Source organism: Chelonia mydas, chromosome 3 (assembly GCF_015237465.2).
Source record: "Chelonia mydas isolate rCheMyd1 chromosome 3, rCheMyd1.pri.v2, whole genome shotgun sequence".
Taxonomy (NCBI): domain Eukaryota; kingdom Metazoa; phylum Chordata; order Testudines; family Cheloniidae; genus Chelonia; species Chelonia mydas.
This window is the reverse complement of record NC_057851.1, coordinates 165,758,300-165,779,363: the sequence shown is the minus strand read 5'-3', so window position 1 is coordinate 165,779,363 and position 21,064 is coordinate 165,758,300. Positions and strand designations below refer to the sequence as shown.

General features: G+C 42.9%; 1 protein-coding gene across 3 annotated transcripts in view; it reads right to left on the bottom strand.

The window, feature by feature from the left end:
- Positions 1 to 21,064, bottom strand: part of MTA3 (metastasis associated 1 family member 3) — a 198,041-nt gene that overhangs the window by 135,011 nt on the left and 41,966 nt on the right. For all 3 annotated transcript variants that reach the window (XM_037895816.2, XM_043543757.1, XM_043543758.1), the window contains 2 exons: positions 1,704 to 1,767; positions 567 to 684 (listed from right to left, as the gene is read on the bottom strand). In XM_037895816.2, coding sequence (XP_037751744.1) covers positions 567 to 684; positions 1,704 to 1,767 — 182 coding nt within the window. The remainder of the gene's footprint in view (positions 1 to 566; positions 685 to 1,703; positions 1,768 to 21,064) is intronic.

The window sequence follows — 21,064 nt, the reverse complement described above, 5'->3', positions numbered from 1 at the left end:
TGAGCAAGGTAAGAGGACCTATGATTTTCAAGTTGTTCTCGGGAAGAAATGTTTATTTCAACCCTGCTACAAAATAGAAAAGCAATAGTTTATACCACCTTAACCTTGATGTAAGTTGATAATTAACAAGGGGAGGTCATGTGTTCAGCAGGCAATGCCTTTTTAGGGGCGCACACATTTTTCTTTTGTATTGTTGCTTTACAGGGTCTATAATGTGCGTCCTTGAGATACCTTTTCCTGTGAGGCCTACCTGAAATTAGCCAACTTAACCAAACAAATGGTCAATTAAAAAAAAAAAATCGTCTTTATTATATCATGACACAAACCCTCACTGGGTCATAACGTCCTTTCACCGGTTACCCAATCTTCCCGCTTTTGGCGCCCCATTATATCTAATGTAGTTTTTCTGTTCCTCACAATAGGGAGCCAAGATCTTTCTGTTTTGGAAGGTACCTATCTCACCTTTGCAACTCAACAGAAATAATAATGTGATATGTTGGGGTTTTTTTTTGTTTTTTGGGTTAAAAAAAAAACACACACACCCCCGAAGGCCAAAAAATATTTACCTTCAACAAGCATGTCTGGTACATCTGCTTGATATCGAGGTCCCACTCTTATTTCTCCTTTGTCTGCTAAAAGCGTTTTCAGTGATGGATCGTATACCAGCGAATAAAAAAAAGTATCCTAAAAAGGAAGAGATATTTGCAATAATATTAATTCATTTGTTTCATTTTAACTTTAATCCTATAAACTTCTTTCATTTAAAAATTACAAATACAAAAAAAAACTCTACTCTTTCAATACCAAATTCACTTGTACGGACCTTCCAAGCTCCCTTTGAGCGTGCAAGACAGGCAAATAAAAAGCTACAAAATATATTAATCTCCATTTTAGTGAATACAGATTTAAGTAAATTTAATATTGTCTCCCTGTTTAAATGGCTCATACAGAGTCTTATATTGAATAAAATTGTTTGGAAGACATTTCATAAGAGTGTATGTGCAACGTTAAAAAGGTACAATGATCAGCTACTTATCCCCAAAATTCGGTATGTCTGATGGAAACCATTTTCTGAATTATATTTCCCCCCCCCTTAATTAATTACCCTCTCAAAGATTTTTACAAATTACAACTCAGTCCAAAACATCATCAATTTTTGAATAAGACCTACACCAGAAAAGCACTAATATGCCTTTTACCTCTGCTGATGGGAGTAGCAGCTAAGCACTATTTTTAGAGTCATGCTTACAATACATTAATGGTGCTGGTATACAACTATGAAGATGAACTCGTACTGATTTCATACCAAAAAAAGTGTTTGCCTAATACTGAAATAACTAAAACCACTGAAAAAGGCATTTTATGTTCAAGGTTTTATAATAATATATTTTAAGCTACTTTTTTAAAAAGCACCTAACATGTCTGAAGGAAGTGTATATTTTAATTTTTATGTCCAGGTGACAATAACTATTTAGTTGACTATTATAATAAAAAGAGAAAAGATACAATGGATTAAATGACTTTAATCCATAATTCTCATAAAACCCAAGAGGTATTTTCACCAAATCTCTAACAAGACATTCAAAACTGATTTTTTTTTAAATTGTACTGCATTTACTAAAATCCTACTATAAATATCAGAAGATAAATATTCAGATCTAGAGAGTCTAAGTAAACGAAAAAGATTTAGTGATGTGTATTACCTCTTTATCAAGATATGACAACACAGATTCTGTCTCATTCAGAAGGGCAACACTGCATTTTCCCCTATACAAATAAAAAAGAACTGGTAAATTTTTTTTAAAGCTAATAATTTTTTTTTAAATGTATATATAAAAAGGTACACAGTTTTCAGGAAAACACATTAGAGAGTTAAGGTTTCTGTTTTTAGTTTGAAAATATAGTAAAAATGTATATTGCCACATTTTTAAACAAAAATGAGTAGAAAAGGAACAAACTAAACAGTTTATACTGATCTACGCACTCAAAAGTGTACATAAGCAATAGTCTAGGATGTGGGATCAAAGCTTTAGTTAAAATGATAGAAGAGCAATGAAAGAACACCACCAAAGCAAAAAATAAATAGACAAATTTAAAAGAAATGCAAACACGACAGACTAATTACTTTATATGCAAAAGTGGAAAGGTGGGTTAACAGTGGAGGAAAATTAACAAAGGTAAGTCAAAATTCATACTGTAACTCCACCAATTTTGTGATGCACTCAAAAGATTCATGGTTTTCACAGGATTTGCTTAAAGCCAATTCAAAGTATGCTTGTTTGCACTTTATTTTATGATGGGTTATCCAATTCCAAGATTTTTTTCAGAGGGCTTCCTCTTATCATAAATCTAATTTGTGTTTTACTTACTTATTCTGGAATTGGGCAGGGATTCAGTGCAGAAAAACGCACCAACAGAAAATAAATTCAGGTTTTTTAAAGTAATGTATTCAAGCGTTTGATATATGCTCTGATAACTTCAATTTTCCTACAGATCAAAGGGAAGCTAACAGACCGTAAATACACATACAAGGATCCATTAGCAAAATGCCAGTGATGTGCCATTAACAATGCAATACTACTGCAACTTCCACCAGTTGCTGCTGCTACTAGAACATCTGTATCTCTAGGTACCACAAAAGAAAATGTTGACTGTGATACTGCATAAATCAGGGTAAACCAGCAAGCACTTTCCAAAATTAGTTCTGAGTTACTCTCTTCCTGCTTCCTCATCTTTTTGCAATACAATATTTCACACCAATTAATACCTACTAAGCTTTATGAAGTAAAATATGCTCTATGGGTCAGCTAATAGGGGCCTATAGGATAGTGCTCACCCAGAAGCATCCACCATATTGAAGTTTTAGTTGGAGGAACATTATATGATTGTTAGATTTATGCAGGGGTTACCAGGAAACCGCTTCTCCAACACACACATACACACCTATTCCACCCTCAAAGACCAGTCTACATGAAACTATCTCCTAGTTTAAAAAAGAATTACACCTAAAAATCTCAGCAAACAAACATTTCTTCACGTGCCATGATAAAAATATTAGTAGGGACCGAAATGATGGTACTTCCCTAATTCTTCCTAAGATTTGGGGTTTTTTTATTAGAACATGGTCCACAATGGATACGTCAGTACATGAGGCTTTTTAAAATATGCTCTAACAGCATGAATAAACGCACGGAAACTGAGGTGCCATGCCATATGCCCAGTAAGGAACCAAAACATTGCTTCCACAAGAAAGGAACTCCTTGAGGGTTAAAAGGGAAGAGCTAACTATATTAGCTTAAGGCTGTGGATGGAGCCCACAGTAATGTAATAAAATAAAAAATATATATATAACAGAGTAGGGCACAGGGAAAGATTTACAAGACAGAATTTGGCAGAGAGAAACTACTCCAGTGCAGCCTTGAGTAGGAAGCACAAAGTAAACCATCTCCAGAGCCAAACACTGATTAGCTCACCTCACCACCTCCCACAAGATATACACCCTCTCTCTCTCACACCCATAATATTCTTTTAATCTACTGTTAATTTTTGTATAGCACCGGAAGCAGCTCAAAAATATTTGGCGACTCTGTTCAGTTAAGTATCCAAAAGCTTGGATTCTTATGTGAACTCGCCGAACCTTTGAGACCAATGAACAAAACAAAAAATCAATCAATAATAAATGGGATTTTTTTTTTACTTTTCTGATTCTTAACTTGCTTCTGAAATTTGTGGCCTATGCCTGTCCTCCATTTCAGCAGTTCAAAGACTAGTGGATATAGAACATACTTTCTTTTCCCCTTTAATACAAGGCCATTAGGATGGTGCATTCTGCTGCAACCAGCTGCAAGTCTGTAGGAGAAAAGAATGGGGCAACCACTGATATCAGATGATTTAATTAAACTCTCTATTATGCTGTTATGGTTACATTTACACTAACATTTAGTAACTGCAATGATTTCAAAGGGTACCGAAACCTAATTACTGATTTTTCCAGTTAAAATTGCATTGTGTTCTATCAAACCATAAAGGGGGTGTGTGGTCTCTCTCTCTGCCACCACCACGGTCATTCCATAACATGTAAAACACAATCGCTGCTGATGTAACTGCTACAAACTGCTTTCAAAACTTTAGACACATACACGACCTCAGACTCCAGAATGAAGTTTCTAGTCTCCATGGGTCTTATCCTGCTCCCATTGATTTTAAAGAGTGCAGCACCAGTCTCTATTATCAAGTCTACTTAACCTATTGCTGCAAGATAATGAGCGCCTCCTGCTGACTTCAATGGATAAAAGTTCCAAAGGGAACCGTACAGCATCTGTTGCTGGGTAATAGGGAAGACAGAGCAATTCAACTCCCAGATAACGGTATCAATTCATTTAAACTTCAAAATAAAAACTTTAAAAACACAGAACTGGAATTAAATGAAGAAACAAAGATAAGGCAAGAGGCTCATTTAATCTAATTGTATTTTCACATTTCTCTCCAATACTTCCAATATACCTTTAATTTGATCCAAATCTCAAAGCTATTATCCATGTTAGTTTCCTCTGTTACGACTAATGTGTCAAGTACAGAGGTTTCAGATGACAAATAAAACCAAAATGGAAATAATTACTTATAATCAGAAACATTTTACATTTAAAGAACAAGTTAGAAAGACAACTTGAATGCTCAAATTTATGGAGAGCATTCCAAATACAGTGAGAAGTTATGGGCAAAGTTTAATTGCTAACAAAAGCCATATTGTCTGGCCAGTATTCAGATGTGAAGCTGTCTCCCTTCCACCATAATCTAGCTGTAATCCCTGACTATACAACTTCATCAGTTTGACTGGTTTCAGTGGGAGGATCTGATTAGAACAAATAGCATGATATGGTCCCTCTGTTTTAAGAAAACTTAATTTCAAGAAATCTTTCAGCCTTGGAAGGCTTTGACCTATTTAATCAACATGGGACATTCCCAGATTTGTTTTTAACACCAGAAGCATCAGGCAAATCTTGTTCTTATATGAAAATTAGAATTTCTAATCTCTCAAAAGATATGCAAATGAAACCTACAGGCCCGCTCTCAGTACTGGTGATGAAGTTAACTTTTAATGTCGATTTACAATCTAATTTTCATGAAAACAAAGTTCTCTCAAGAACAGAAATGAGCATTAAGAACTACTTAATATTCACACTGGTCATGGGTATAAAGTTCCTTAATTCACCTAAAAAGCACATCCAACAAAAGCTACCACCAAGTATACCCCCAAATGGTAGAAACTATGCATCTGTAAAGCCTTTGAGGACCAAAAGAAGAACAGAGAGATACACCACCACTCTAAGGGTATATACATTCAGAGTGCTTCTGTAGGTAAAATATTGTTACCTGTTTCCTATGAGCCACTGAAAAATTCTGCCCAAATTGCTTTTAAAAATTAATTAAATTAAACATGGACATACCAGTTGGATCACTTAAATGGTCAAATGTTTTACTACACTGATAGGATCCAGAGACTTTTTGCAAGCAATGTTTAGTACAACTGATGGTGGTACCACCACTATTCTGGTAGTAAGTGGGGAACTATTTTAACAAAGTAAGACAGGTTGATAACTAATCAAAATATAGTGCAATGTACAGTTTACCAATATTTGGTGAAAATGTTCTACCACCATGTTTCATCCTGGTAATACATTCTGTTAAAAAATGTTTTACTGATCTACTAGGAAATTAATCACTACATGAGTAGAAATTTAATTTGCCATTATCTTGGTAACCATCTCTTAACTGGTTTCTTACATCAATCAATAATGTACTTTTGTCAAACATTCCACGAAAACCAATATATCAATGAGACCATGGCTTTTTAAAATAAAAAATGTTTGTTTTAAATTAAATCCATATTAACAACCCTTTTCTTTTAAAATCCCTTCTTCTTTCAGAGCCCTTTACTTTTAAAACTATTTTCTAGAAGGCTCCAGTCAAATCCTGTTTTATTACTCCTTACAAACTATTGTTTTTAAGTTGATGAGTAAGACAGCCCATGGGATGTGAATCTTCTTTTAATGAAGATCTCATGGAACAGCAGGTACATAAACAAAAATTACAGCAAGAAATTACAAAAGAAACAAAACAATCAAATCATAAGAATGGAAAAGGCAGTCCTGGGTGCTATACCCTTCCACATGAGCTTCCTAACACAACTTGGGTATATTCTGGACAAGAACAATGTTAATTTAAAGATTTTCAGAGTTCATTGCCCCCTTTGGTCCAATAAAAATTGCATTGCCACCAAATCAATTAAATTTGTAATGTATCTGTCAGTTGGATACACATTAAAAACCCTATGCATGAACATGAACACAGATTTCAACCAGTAAAACGTCCTATCCAGATGAATCATAAATGGGAACTCAAATGCTGTTGTGTTCACCGAATCCAAGATCCTCCACATTGTTATGTGCAACGATTTAGCTAAATTCAACTGTTAGCACGGCGGCAGAGTTTCCTATCCACCCACCTTGTCAGTAGGTATTGGGACCCTGCACGGGAACGACAACTGATTGTTGCTGACTTACCATGACAACCCACTCTGGAAATAAGGGAGATGGCAGTGGGTCTCTAGGCTGAAGGAACCAGGTTCTAAGATTGAAAGGTAATGGGAGGAAACCTTAGGAAGGGCCTTGTTTGATGAAGAAACAATATCAAACAAAAAGCTCAAACTAAGTTATTTCAATTGCCAACAAAAGGATGAGGGTGCAGTTAGAGCACTAATCCAGCATGTCTGCATTCTGTGCCTCGTTTACACTTAAAAATGTATACTGGTATCGCTGTGTCAGTCAGGGGAAAAAATGCTATCCTCTTCCCCACAGCAATATAGGTATGCCAACAAAACCCCCAGTGTAGGGGCAGCTATGCCAACAGAAGGTGGCTTCTGTGCACATCGCTAATGTCATTCAGGAAGGTCATGTTCCTATACCAGCAGAAAAGACAGTTACCTGTTCCGTAACTGCTGTTCTTCGAGATGTGTTGCTCAGGTCCATTCCACAATAGGTGTGTGTGTGCTTGCCACATGCACCAGTGCCACAAGTTTTCCCCTCAGCAGTGTCCATAGGGGAGCGGCTCCAGCGCCCTCTGGAGTGGTGCCTGCATGACACGGTATAAGAGGCGCTGCCAGCTCCCTCCACCCTCAGTTCCTTCTCGCCAGAAATTCCGACAGTGGGGAAGGAGGACGGGCCGTGGAATGGACATGAGCAACACATCTCGAAGAACACCATTCCACATTAGGTGACTTCCAGCAGTTCCTGTGGAGGCGGATAGGAGTTCATGGCTGCACAGATTGTAATACAGGTCTGCCAAACCCAGCGTCGTCTCTGGCCTGCTGAGTGATGGCATAATGAGATGTGTACGTGTGGACCGAGGACCATGTCGTGGCTCGACAGATGTCCTCGACCAGGATGTGTGCCAGGAAGGCCGCCAAAGATGCCTGCACTCTAGTCGAATGGGCCCTGACCACTGGCAGCAGCGGGACTTTTGCTAGCTCTTAACTGGTCTTTATGCAAGAGGTGATCCAGTTGGAAATTCTCCGTGAAGAAACCAGAAGGCCCTTCATCCTATCCGCTGAAGCGATGAAGAGCTGGGTCAATTTACGGAAAGGCTTTGCACGCTACAAGTAAAATGCCACGGCCCTCCGGACATCCAACGCGTGCAGACGCCTCTCCTCAGCAGTCTTGCATGGCTTGGGACAGAACACTGGCAGGAATACGTCCTGGCTCATGTGGAAAGATAGCACCTTTGGCAGGAAGGCTGGTTGGGGCTGCAGCTGGACCTTGTCCTTATAAAACACCATGTAAGGCGGTTCTGAGGTCAAGGCCTTAATCTCGGAGACTCATCTCACTGAAGTCACTGCTACCAGGAAAGCGGCCTTCCAGGACAAGTAGGAAAGGAAGCAGGAGCCCAGTGGCTCAGAAGGCAGTCCAGGGAGCCTGGAGAGGACCAGATTACAGTCCCACTATGGGACAGGGGCCCATAAAGCCTCTCGAGGCCCCTTAGGAACCTGACAGTCATGTCATGAGAAAAGCCTGTCTGACCTTTGATTGGCTGGTGGAATGCAGAGATGACCGCAATGCGCTAGACCCTGCTTCCTGAGCTGCAGTAAGTAGTCCAAGATGGACTGCACTGAAGAACGTGAGGGAAAAATGCCGCACTCCGACACTTAACAGGAAAACCTCGTCCACTTGGCCAGGTAAGTTAGTCTTGTGGATGGCTTCCTACTTCCCAGGAGGACCTGCTGGATACACTCCTTTGGGTTTAACCACAGAGAATCCACACCAAGAGGTGTAGAGACTTGAGGCTAAGGTGTAGGAGCCGACCGTGATCCTGTGACAGCAGGACCGAAAGGTAGGGAAGGGGCCAGGGAGGGGCCACCACCACATTCATGAGCTTGCCAAAAAACAGTGCTGCAGAGGCCACGCAGGGGCGATCACGATGACCTGTGCCTTGTCCCTCTTGATCTTTACTAGGACGCAGCTGACCAGAGGGATCAGAGGGAATGCGTACATCAGACCCTCGGTCCACAGCAGGAGGAAGACATTGGAGAGGGAGCCCTTGCTCGGGCCCTGCCAGGAGAAAAACCAATGTCACTTTGTTTCACCTGGCGGCAAACAGATCTACCTGGGGAGTTCCTCACCTCTGGAAGATCATGCAGGCCACCTCTGAGTAGAGCAACCACTTGTGGTGAGAGGAGAAGTCCCTGCTGAGGTGATCTGCTGGGGCATTCCTGACAACGGGGAGGTGACCAGCTTCCAAATGGATGCTGTAGCCGATGCAGAAGTCCCAGAGACAGAGTGCCTCTTGGCCGATGAGCGCACTCCTCCTTGCCTGTTGATGTAGAGGCCGTATTGTCCATCAGGACTCTCATCACTTCGCCCAACAGGTGTGGCAGGAAGACCCCGCAAGCCAGCCAGACCGCCCTGAGCTCCTTGATATTTATGTGTAACATTGTCTCCTCCAGGGTCCACATCCCCTGAATCTGGAGATGTCTGAGTTGTGCCCACCAACCGAGGTCTGAAGCATCCAACACTAGCTCGGCAGATGGAATGGGACTGTCGAACAGGACTCCTTCCAGGATCTTCTCGGGATCGGTCCACCAGTGCAGCAAGGTGAGAACTGCCGGAGGAATGGTTACAGTCTTTCCAGGTGGTCCCTGGATTGGGAATAGGTTGACGCCAGCCATTGCTGCAGGGGCCTCATGTGGAGCCTTGGCATGGTGAACCACATATATGCAAGCTGCCATGTGCCCTAGCACACGCAGGTACACCCTAGCCATTGTCAGGGGAAATGCAGACACTTCTGCTATGAGGTCCATCAGGGCCTGAAACTTGTCTAACGGCAGGAATGCTCTCGCCCGGGTCAAGCATGGCCCTGAAGAATTCTATCCTTTGAACTGCAACTAACATGGACTTTTAGTGGTTGACCAGTAGTTGACCCAAGGAGCAGCACAGCAACGTCACGTTGGACCTGAGCCTTGGCGTTGCCTGTGACCTGCCAGTCGTCAAGGTACAGATAAATCTGGATACCCCGATGCCTGAGGTAGGCAGTGACTACTGCCATGCACTTGGTAAACCACCCTTGGTGCTGTAGCCAGGCCAAACGGAAGGACAGCAAGCTGGTAGTGGGCCGAACCAACCATAAAACAGAGCAAGCGTCTGAGTCCTGGGAAGATCACTACGTGAACGTATAAGTCTTTCAGGTCGAGGCTGGCATACCAGTCTCCTGGATCCAGGGAGGGGATAATGGAGGCCAGGGAGACCATGTGAAACTTTAGCTTCATTAGGTATCTGTTGAGGTCTCGCAGGTCCAGGATGGGATGCAGATCCCACTTGGCTTTTGGGATCAGAAAATACCAGGAATAGAAACCCTTGTTCCGGTAAGGAGGCAGGACTTCCTCCGCCACCCTCAGTTGTAAGAGCCCCATAATCTCCTGCTCAAGAAGGCTCGTGAGAATGATCCCTGAAGAGGGACGGGTAGGGGGCTGGAAATAAATTGGAGGTGTAGCCATGCACCACCGTACTGAGGACCAGCAGTCTAACGTTATCGCCGACCACACCAGGAGGAAAAAGGAAAGGCAGTTGCAAACAATGGGGAAAATCGGATCCAGGAAATAGATTGGTAGTTCGCCCTCAAAACGACTTTTTAGCTCCTTGTTTGGAGCAGGTTGAGCCCGACTGGGCACAGGGTGGGGGGGTTCATGCACCATCTATAGCCCTTGAGCTTTTTGTACGATGGGTCCTTCCGGGGCTAGCTCCTTTGCCCCTGGGGAAGTTGCAGTTTGAACTGCTTGTGCGCTGGGCCCAGAATGTAGAACTACCACATTTTAGGGTGGTTCGGGAGTCCTTCAGCCCATGTAATTTGTTGTCTATCTGCTCCGCATACAGAGCTTGGCCATTGAAGGGGAGGTCCTGAATCGATTGCTGAGCCTCGGAGGACAACCCAGAGAGAAGCAGCCAGGACACTTGCTGCATGGAAACGGCGGATGCCATGATGCGAGTGGTGGAGTCTGCTGCGTCAGATGCCGCTTGAAGGGCTGCCCTGGCAGCAGCCATGCCCTCATCGAGGATTGCCCAGAATTCTTTACGGGAACCTTCTGGGAGGGCATTCTCTAACTTGGCCGTGGTCTGCCACATATTGAAGTCGTAGCGACCAAGGAGGGCCTGGTGGTTGGCCACCCTCAACTGTAAGCTAGACAAGGAATAAATTTTTCGTCCAAACAAGTCCATCCTCCTGGAGTCTTTATTTTTGGGGTAGTTCCAGATTGCCCCTAGCGTTCCCTGTGGTTAACTGCCTCAACCACCAGGGAATTTGGGGCAGGATGGGAGTAAAGGTATTCGTGCCCCTTAGTCGGGGCAAAGTACTTACGCTCTGCCTGTTTGGAAATGGGGGGCAAAGAGGAGGGGGTTTGCCACAAGGCACTGGATATCTTCAATACCTCTTCGTGAAGGGGAAGGGCCACCCTAGCAGGGGCTGTAAAGGAAAGGATGTCGAACAGGGAGTCCGCTTACTCCTCCAACTCCTCCATGACCCTCTTCAACAGCTCCTGGTGCGCCTTAGCGTCATTCTGAGGAACCGGGTGAGGGGGCTCCATGATGGCCTTGTCTGGTGACAATGAGAAAGAAGCTGCTACTGCGGGTTCCACAGCACCCACTGATGGTCCAGCAGGCTGTTCCCCTTGATCCACATGGACTTGCGGGGTCTTATCCCCTGGGGCCTCAAGCACTGAAGGGAGTGGGGTCATCGAGGCCACAGGCCTGTTCGAGGCTCCTGATAACGAGTGGGCAGGATGGGAGGGTTGTGTGAACCCCCACAGGTTCCAGGGGTATCAGGGGGCTGGCCACTGGGCTTGAGGTCATGGGGCAGGTTTCAGTACTGACGATGCAGGCGGCACAGAGGGTCTGGGAGGCTGCCCTGCCAATGTGTAACCTTGCTCCGTGCCAGAGTCATATCCAGAGCGATTGCTACCCAGTGACCTGGATCCACTGGAGTGCTGACTCCGTGCCTGGTGACAATCGCAGTCGCATCTAGAGGAGGACTGGTCCAAGTAGGACATGTACCTCCGTGAGAACCTTGCTGATCGGTGGCGCTCAGCGGATCCACAACAGGAGACCGGTGATCCACGCCTCACACTTCAAGACCGGTACCAGGACAAGGAGTGGGAGCTGGGGGTATCGTGGGCCAGGTGCTGGGGTGGGGGTGGGGGGGAGAAACTCCCCGAATATGGTGACACCCATCTCAGCAATCATTGGCAGGGCTCGCGGCTCTGGTCCGCCAATCATTCCTGGGATCTGTACTGGCATTCCGGTGACCCGAAGGTCTGGCACCGAAGTTCCTACCGGGGAGCACATGCCTCCGTGGGTACGCAGCAGGTCACTGGCAAGGTCCGCTTTGAATCCCACTGCTGGTGCCTAAGGGCCAGTGAATATAGAGAGCTCCGATGCATCTGCCTCCCTAACTCCGAGGCATGACGGCTTCGAGCGGGTGAATGGTGGCGGGACATCCCCCACGATAGGGAGTGGTACCATTGGGGCGAAGGCAGATGGACAGGTCCCAAGGCAGGCTTACCATGGAGGTCTGAGCATCGCCGGGCCGGGGCTGGGGCAGGCAGCACTGGGAGTGTCAGGATCTCTTGCAGCCTGGAACACTTCAGGCGTCAACCGCACCTTAAGCTGATGAAGGCCCACCTCTGTGTCTGGGCTTCCAGGCAAGGAACCGGGTGGGCTGCAACACTCAACATGAGCTGAGGCCCGACTTCCCAATGGGGGAAATGAGCCGCCCGCCAGGGGTCTTAGCTCGCCCCCAGCCCTGTCCCTCCCCTTGCAGGGAGTAGGAGACCATCCCCTACCAGCCTTCTTTGACTTCTTGGCCGGGGCCGTAGACAGGGATCAGTGCTGGCTCATAGCCAGCGGGGTACTACATGCCAATGCCGCGGTGCTGGGTGCTGAGTTGGACCTTTCTCTGGGCCTGGAGTCAGCGCCAACTCCATCAGGAGCACTTGGAGTCTGATCTCATGCTCTCTTTCTTAGTCCTAGGTTTAAAGGACTTGCAGATTCAACACTTATCTGCCCTTCACCGAGGCACCTGAGACAGCTACTGTGCGGAATGCTCAAGGGCATGGGCCATTTGCAGCGATTGCAGGGCTTAAAGACTGGGGACCGGGGCATGCCCCATCCCCTGGCTAAGTCCCCAGTGGGACTAACAAAACTAACTACTGCTAAGGGCTAACTCACTCAACTAACTATGTACACTAACCTTACAAGAGCTCTAGCTCCTACTAGCATTGCTTAGGCTTCGTTCGTAAGAGCAGCAAACATTCCGTGCACCGTCACTGCCGGCAAGAAGGAACGGAGGGTGGGGGAGCTGGCAGGCACCCCTTATACCACACCATGTGCCATTGCAGACAGCACCAGAGCTGCTCCCCTACTGATACTGCTGAGGAAAAAACTTCCAGCACCGGTGCACGTGGCGAGCACACACACCTAATGTGGAAGGGACATGAGCAAGCACACGAAGAAAAACTCCTGCTTCTGTCAGCATACCTGGGGGGGGGTATGCTAACATAGGCTATGTCTATACTAGAGAGCTTAAGTGCAGTCACACTCATCTTTTGAGTGTGTGGTTTTGTTTGTTTTAAATAAAGAAGGCTTGCTTGAACAACGTCTGGCAGAGGACAGGATGGAATCTGAAATCACTTCTGAGGAGTTCGAGCCACTTAAGCTCTTTGGCAATAATGCACTCTGAACTAGTCCTTATCCCTTTCAAACAGCCCTTCATTTACCAGCCAACTGCAAAAGTTATTCCCAATCTGTGATCTGTGGAGATAGTGGTGCCTGAGGAGCACCCATCAGTCACATGGTGCTGGATCAACAATTTCAGGGAAACCAGTGGCAAACATGCTTATGCATCGGTATTTCAAACCCAGTTTAAGGGTTTTGGGCTACTGCTTATTGTTGGAGACACATACCAGAGGCCATATTACAAATAGGGAGCTACAGATTGAAGGCATATGTGCATTTGGAGCACAAATTGTACAATTAAAATGTAAAAGCAAAGAGAAAAAAATACACAGAATGCCCAAAACAGTTGCCAACTGCCACTGGGATGCCAATATTATGATTTTTCTTAGCGAATGTAACAGAATCATTAGTGAACACTAAATTATTAAATTTCATCTGACACTCAAAAGTAATGGTGGGATGATTTGCACTGTAATTGGTTTATATTTGGCTGGATACTAATTAAAACAGTAGTTTATTCTGCTGCCTGAAACGTCGTAGAACAAGTCTCTCACACTTGATGGTTGAATACTATTGGGATTTGTTCTACAAACTCAACCATCACTGTCTAGACATGCATATCAAAGCCGGGGTGCAAAATTGTGTAAGTGTGATCTATGTCTGGGGCCAAAATAAGATGAGTAAACTAGGAACTACCTAATTTATTTTTGATCAAAATAATTTTAAAAATAGAATGCATAGGGAATCAAATTATGAATGTCCAAATGAACTAGTAAGTGCAAGTATCTGAGTATAGGTATACAAGAAGATATGGATTTTCCAGCTTCTCTCTCTCTCTCTCCAACCTTCACTTTGAAAAATCAAAGGCTCAGTCTTATGTAGAACTGGTCTGGTTTCAGATTAGAAAATAGTCAAGAAGGGAATGATTCCAAAAAATCTCCAAGTTACAGAAAGATACTGTAAAGACCAAATTCTGTCTTTGAGTACAAAATGGCCACTGATTTCAAAGGGAGTTGTGCAAGCTATCCCAGGGCAGAATTTGGCCCATTCCATTCATTTTATATGTTGTTAGCATTTACATGGCTCCCATCAGTTTAGCAAGGAGGGGCACCACACACAGTTTAGATGAAGGCAAAATATTCCCCAGGTGGAAGGACCTTAGTCCTGCAAGTTACCTTTAAAAGCTACAGATAAAAAAAGACCTTGCATTACTCAATAATATAGTTTACTTTGCTTACATATGCAAACCACTGCTTTCTTCGTCCCGACAATTCAATTCAGCACCTCTAACTTCATCTGTCTCTCTAAATAATAATTTAGATACGCTAGCAGACAGAAGAGTCTAGTGAAGCACTCACTAAGTTAGAAGATCAGAAGTCACATGTTCTCATTTCAAACCACCATATAGGCTTGTGCAACCATGTTTCAACACCATTGTCTCCTGTACTGGTTATAGTATAGTTCCAGTTGTAGTGTAAACTGGATCTTAGCTGTTTGCTGTAAGTTTACCAGGTGAGGAACAGGCAGGACTCAGGAACAGTGTACTGAGAGCTAAGGATAGATATACCCAGGTTTACAGAAGGAAACTCTTTTTTGGTGCTGGATACAGTGGTATGATTGGCTGGAATTTCTACGAGTTGAATTACACCTCTACCCCAATATAACGTGACCCGATATAACACGAATTCGGATATAATGCAGTAAAGCAGCACTCTAGGGAGTGGGGCTACACGCTCGGGTGGATCAGCACGTCAACGTGTCTGGCTCCAACACGCTGCTCAGAGCGGCGTGTTAAGGGTGCTGGGCTGGGGCCAAGGGGTCTCGGGGGACAGGGAGCGGGGTGGGGGTGTGGATGGGGTCAGGGAAGTCAGGGGACAGGGGGGTTGGGTAGGGGGGCTTAGATAGGGGTGGGGTCTTGGGAGGTGTGGTTGGGGCAGGGGTCTCTGGGAGGGGGTAGTCAGGGGACAAGGAGTGGGGGGATTGGATGGGTCGGGGGTTCTGAGGGGTCAGTCAGGGGGCAGGAAGTGACTATTAATAAAAGGAAATGCTCGAGGCCAAAGCGAATTCGATATAAAATGCGGTTTCACCTATAACGTTGTAAGATTTTTTGGCTCCTTAGGACTGCGTTATATCAGGGTAGAGGTGTATTTGTATATAGCCTTGCAAGTGACCCATTCCAAATCCTGAAACTGCTATCATTCAGCAAAGCAATATAAATACATACATACATACATACACACACACACCCCCCCCCGAATACATGAGAGGTGTGGTATAAAGGATTTATCAGTATGATCTTGGGATAGCCAGGCCACTTATAAGTAATGCACATCATCCCATGTAAGTGCCAATAAAAATTTAATACCACACCAAACCTTCATGTTTTGTGTACATGTCATGTGTGTTGAAGAAAAAAAAATCTTACATTTCAGAGATTTTTTAAAGACTATTTTTCATATCCTTCTGCCTGTAAATTAAGTCAGGTACCTAAGTTACAATATATAAGATTCTCACCTTTGCCCCAGCCCTTTTACATCAGGTAAAGGGGTTGAAGTAACACAAGCAGGTTCTAAAAGTCCCATATCCAGCCATGGGAGATTTCACCCTGCACAGGTACTGAAGACGACAGCCATAAGCTAGGGACAGGCTGCTGTAACTTAGAAAGCCCCTGAGGGCTGTTGAAATTGTACCAGGAACCATTCGGTCCCCCAGAGCAACCCAAAATCATGGTTCAAAGAGTTCTAAAAGTGACCTAAAATAATTTTTCTATACCTAAAAATGTCCCAGCTTTAACCTCTATATTGAGCCCTTCGAGGGCTAAATGTGAATGCCAAGATTGGCGATCACAAGATAATACTAGGTTTCAGAGTAACAGCCATGTTAGTCTGTATTTGTAAAAAGAAAAGGAGTACTTGTGGCACCTTAGAGACTAACCAGTTTATTTGAGCATGAGCTTTCGTGAGCTACAGCTCACTTCATCGGATGCATAGCATATTGTGGAAACTGCAGAAGACATTATATACACACAGGGTGGGAGGAAGTTGTGTTTCATGGTCTCTGTGTGTATATAATGTCTTCTGCAGTTTCCACGATATGCTATGCGTCCGATGAAGTGAGCTGTAGCTCACGAAAGCTCATGCTCAAATAAACTGGTTAGTCTCTAAGGTGCCACAAGTACTCCTTTTCTTTTTACAAGATAATACTGTAGGTCACGAGATGTTGCAACTTTAAAACCACATTTTTGCTATCTGCAGTATACCCTCTGTCTTGCCTGTCCTGGGCCTTAGGCCAAAGTTTTTAACTAGGGGAGGAAATTCCACATTTAGGAAGAAGGAACGCACATTGTGTTTATAAGTACAATTCCTGAGGAAATTGGGGAACTCTGAGCTGCAGTGCTGAACAGAATGGGAACAGACGGTAAGAAAACATTAGAGGTTGAAAATGAAAACTTTAAATTAAGCGTAAACATCATTTCAGAACTGAACTACAACAAATTCAGTGTACCTGGTTTTTGCTCAAAAACTTTGAATAAAAGTTAACTGAACTCTCTCAGTGGTTAGATTCTTTGTAATTTTTTCCCCATGTTGCACTAGATTAAAGTTTACAAATATTTTGTGAAAATGTTAAACTTCCCTCATCTTCTTAATCAACTCTTAAAAAGTTATAAGTGAAGTACACTTTCATAAAAGATTACCAACCTTGGCACATGAACTTTTGTCGATAGGAAAGGAAGTAGCAGTGCAAGCTTCCTCATCTCTGCACTTCTCAGCCAAAGAGCCTCAACCCTCACCTAGTGGCTCCAATAGGGATACACTGGCACCTATACTCATTTAAAGAGTGGCTGCTTGGTCATACTCCAGTGAACAAGACAAACAAAAGATCAGTAAAGTTTACAGCCGCTGGTATCCTGCAGGAACAATTATGTTACTCCCTCCTCACCCACCTACCACTGCTGTACTCATGTATCATCCCTCTGTGATTCCTTCTTTTACACCATGTTCTGCTCCCAATTGCTCTGGAAGCAGTTGCCTGACAGACACAGACTTGCCAAGTGTCACAGACCTAATGTGACACCCACCCATTTGGCAACACTGCCATGGCTGCCTGAATCTTGGCTAAAACTCACATACATTTGGGGGGGGCGGGGGGGAGAAGAGAAGAGAGAGAGAGAGATTGATTCTTTCCCTCAAAATACCCTTTGACCTGGTAATGGTGCACCAAGCTGGGAACTAAAAGTTCCTGTCTGCTTTCTTTCCCTGAGTGTTGCTGATATTTCTGTGAAGCTCAAAGCTCTATTGATCACGGGCTCATATTCCTACCCATTTACAAATACGATACCTGAGAGGTTGCACAATATCACTTCAAACAGAGCTGAATAATATCGCAGACTCTAATATGACAGAAAGAAAAGGAGTACTTGTGGCACCTTAGAGACTAACACATCTATTTGAGCATAAGCTTTCATGAGCTACAGCTCACTTCATCGGATGAATTCAGTGGAAAAATACAGTGGGGAGATTTATATACACAGAGAACATGAAACAATGGGTGTAACCATACACACTAATAAGAATGATCAGGTAAGGTGAGCTATTACCAGCAGGAGAGTGGGGGCGGGGGGGAGGAGAGGGAAGAAACCTTTTGTAGTGATAATCACAGTGGGCCATATCCAGCAGTTGACAAGAACATGTTTTGGGGGGGGGGGGGGGGGGGAATAAACATGGGGAAATAGTTTTAACTTTGTATAATGACCCATCCACTCCCAGTCTCTATTCAAGCCTAAGTTAATTGTATCCAGTTTGCAAATTAATTCTAATTCAGCAGTCTCTCCTTGGAGTCTGTTTTTGAAGTTTTTTTGTTGAAGAATTGCAACTTTTAGATCTGTAATCGACTGACCAGAGAGATTGAAGTTATATGACAGAGTTACATCTCATCAACATTACCTTTCAGAACGAAGGTAACATATCTATGTGCTTAAAAATCCTATCTGTAACCTTTTCTCTAATTATTACCATCAGGAATAGAACCCAAGAATCCTGATACTCAACATTTCATTGCTGTCTCACAAATAGTTGTTTCGCCCTTCTGACAAAATATGCACCCTGTCTAAAGGGCTGGTCCATACAGAAGATAGTCTTCTGCTATCGACTGATTCTTCAGCTCAAGTGTAAGAGGTCTGTGCTGTGCGTCTGAAGATCATGGGTTCAAATCCTACAGATCACATAAGTGAGAACAATTGTATGTGATCACAGAGACTATCATAATGCACATCCAAAATGGGATAGAATTGCAGTTACATTAATAATTAATTCTCTAACTTTTGAGTGCTTGACTGTACGACCTTAACGATCTTAGTGAGAGAGAGAGAGAGAGAGAGAGAGAGAGAGAGAGACACACACACACACACACACACACACCCCTCTTAAGTTAACAGAGGCTGAGCTACTCCTGTTACTCTAGAGAAGCTCTCCCCAACCCCGCATAAGGGATGAGGTGTGGGCATGTGAGATGCTTGTCTTGCTGCAGCTGCCTATAGATAAACATAGAACATAATTCAGCCAATGGCAGGTTAACCTAACACCTTTAACCAGGACTAATGCCAGGAAAAATGTTTAAGATGAAATTGACGGTTATATGTTAGTTATTGGCAAATACGCAGTTATTTAATAGTTATTTAAATATTGGCAATTTAATTGTTCATTAAATAATTTGCATAAAAGGTTACACGTGGAGATGCAGAATACTTGGCAGCTATGTTGATTTCAGAGCTCGAACACAGTGCTCAACCAATTCTGCAGCATCTTGAAACAATCTCTCCCCCACCCAGGCCAGAGCACAATGTGAGCTGGGGACAGGAATACCCAAGCATTCCCTGACTAAAGATTCCCAAAATCCAGAAGGAAAAAAAAAAAAGGATTAGTTTATTGCTGTGACAAGAGACTGCACTGGAACAGGTTATCAAAGGATGTGGTTCAGCATTCCCCAGAGTTTTTAAATCAAGACTGGATGTCTCACTAAAAGATGAGACTCTCATTCAACCACAAAGTTGCTGGGACTGATCCAAGAATTGCTGCATTAAATTCTGTGGCTTGTGTTAGGCTTGTGAACAGACTACAAAATCAAAATGGTCCCTTGTGGCCTTAAAAAAAAAGAAAAAAAAAAAATCTAAAAAATTCTGCCATATGGATCACAGCAAGAAACAGCAGCTGGTTTTTAGTCCTGAGTGGGAGAAATAAAACTACTCCTGAACTGACCTAGAAGAATATTGACCAGTAAATAACTTGCCAGATTTCTGATACTGTCGTGGTAATTGTTTCTCATGTAGCTGTGATTAAGAGAATTATCGTTATTACCCTTCTGACCAAATTGATTTCTCCACACAAAAACATACAATTGTATCAATTAACTGACATTTTCCAATAAAGATATTTAACATTTAATTAAATTTAGATCAGCTAAATCTGTTTGAATGTTTTGTTCTCACAAACACCCATTGGTTTTAAAACATTTTTCTATTCCCAAACCACATGCAGACTGTTTGGCTCCACACAACACTTGTTACATTACATTTTAAAAGATTTTTTTTTTTTTTAAATTGTTGTACAGGGCAGCCTGAGAGATGCTAACCTTATTTTACACAGGATTTCTGAGGAGACAAGGTACACAAAAGCCAAACAAACACTACAGCAAAAATTATATCTGAACCAGAACATTAGTAGGTACAAATCAAACAGACCATGAAAAAGGTACTATACACACTGCTGATTAAGTTAATAGCAATAACAATGTTCCTTCAAATGGTTGTGAAGGAATATTTTTAAGTACTTAGGTTCGGAGAGCAATTATGAATGGTTTCAGAGATTAATTCAATTCCCTGAGACAGCCTAAGCTTATACAGGCTTCCCCAATTCCCTCTTAACTCTTGGGACCATAAAAAAAAAAGAAAAAAGAAAAAAAAAAAAAGAAATTTCAAGCAAGACGCCAGTAATCCTATGCATCAATCATACGAAATAGTTAACGAACCTGCAAACAGTCAACCATTTGAACCTTTTCATACAAGTTACACTGAAGTGTAGGAATATCACATGATAAAGCAATGAAAGGTAGAAACACCACATGAAAGAACAAAAAAGAGTACACTCTGTTTATTCAACAAACATTGTAGCCACCATATTCTACTGAAGTCAGTGCACACACGCTCTATTTTCTAGTAGGTGCGCTTAGGTAGCAATTCCAGCAGAAAGACCAATTTAAATGCCATGATTGAACAGACCAAATTATGGTAAAGAAAACCACAGATGTTGTGGTATTAAGCTTCCTATAAGTTAATAAAGAAACCTATTGTAATATAGTAACTTACCGTATTAAACTCTCAGACATGTAATAGTTTTAAATAGAATAAATTCTCTTTTCAGTTTACAGTAAAATTAATTTGAGCCAAAACATTTCACAAGGGAAAAAGACATATTAATCATACAGTATAAAGGTTGGTATCTTAAAAACAACCCTGTCAGAAAAGGCTTAGATATTTAGACACTATTTTTATACTCAAAAAGAAAAGGAGTACTTGTGGCACCTTAGAGACTAATACATTTATTTGAGTATAAGCTTTCGTGAGCTACAGCTCACTTCATCAGATGCATTCAGTGGAAAATACAGTGGGGAGATTTATATACATAGAGAACATGAAACAATGGGTGTTACCATACACACTGTAAGGAGAATGATCACTTAAGGTGAGCTATTACCAGCGGGGGGGTGGGGGGGGAACCCTTTTGTAGTGATAAGGT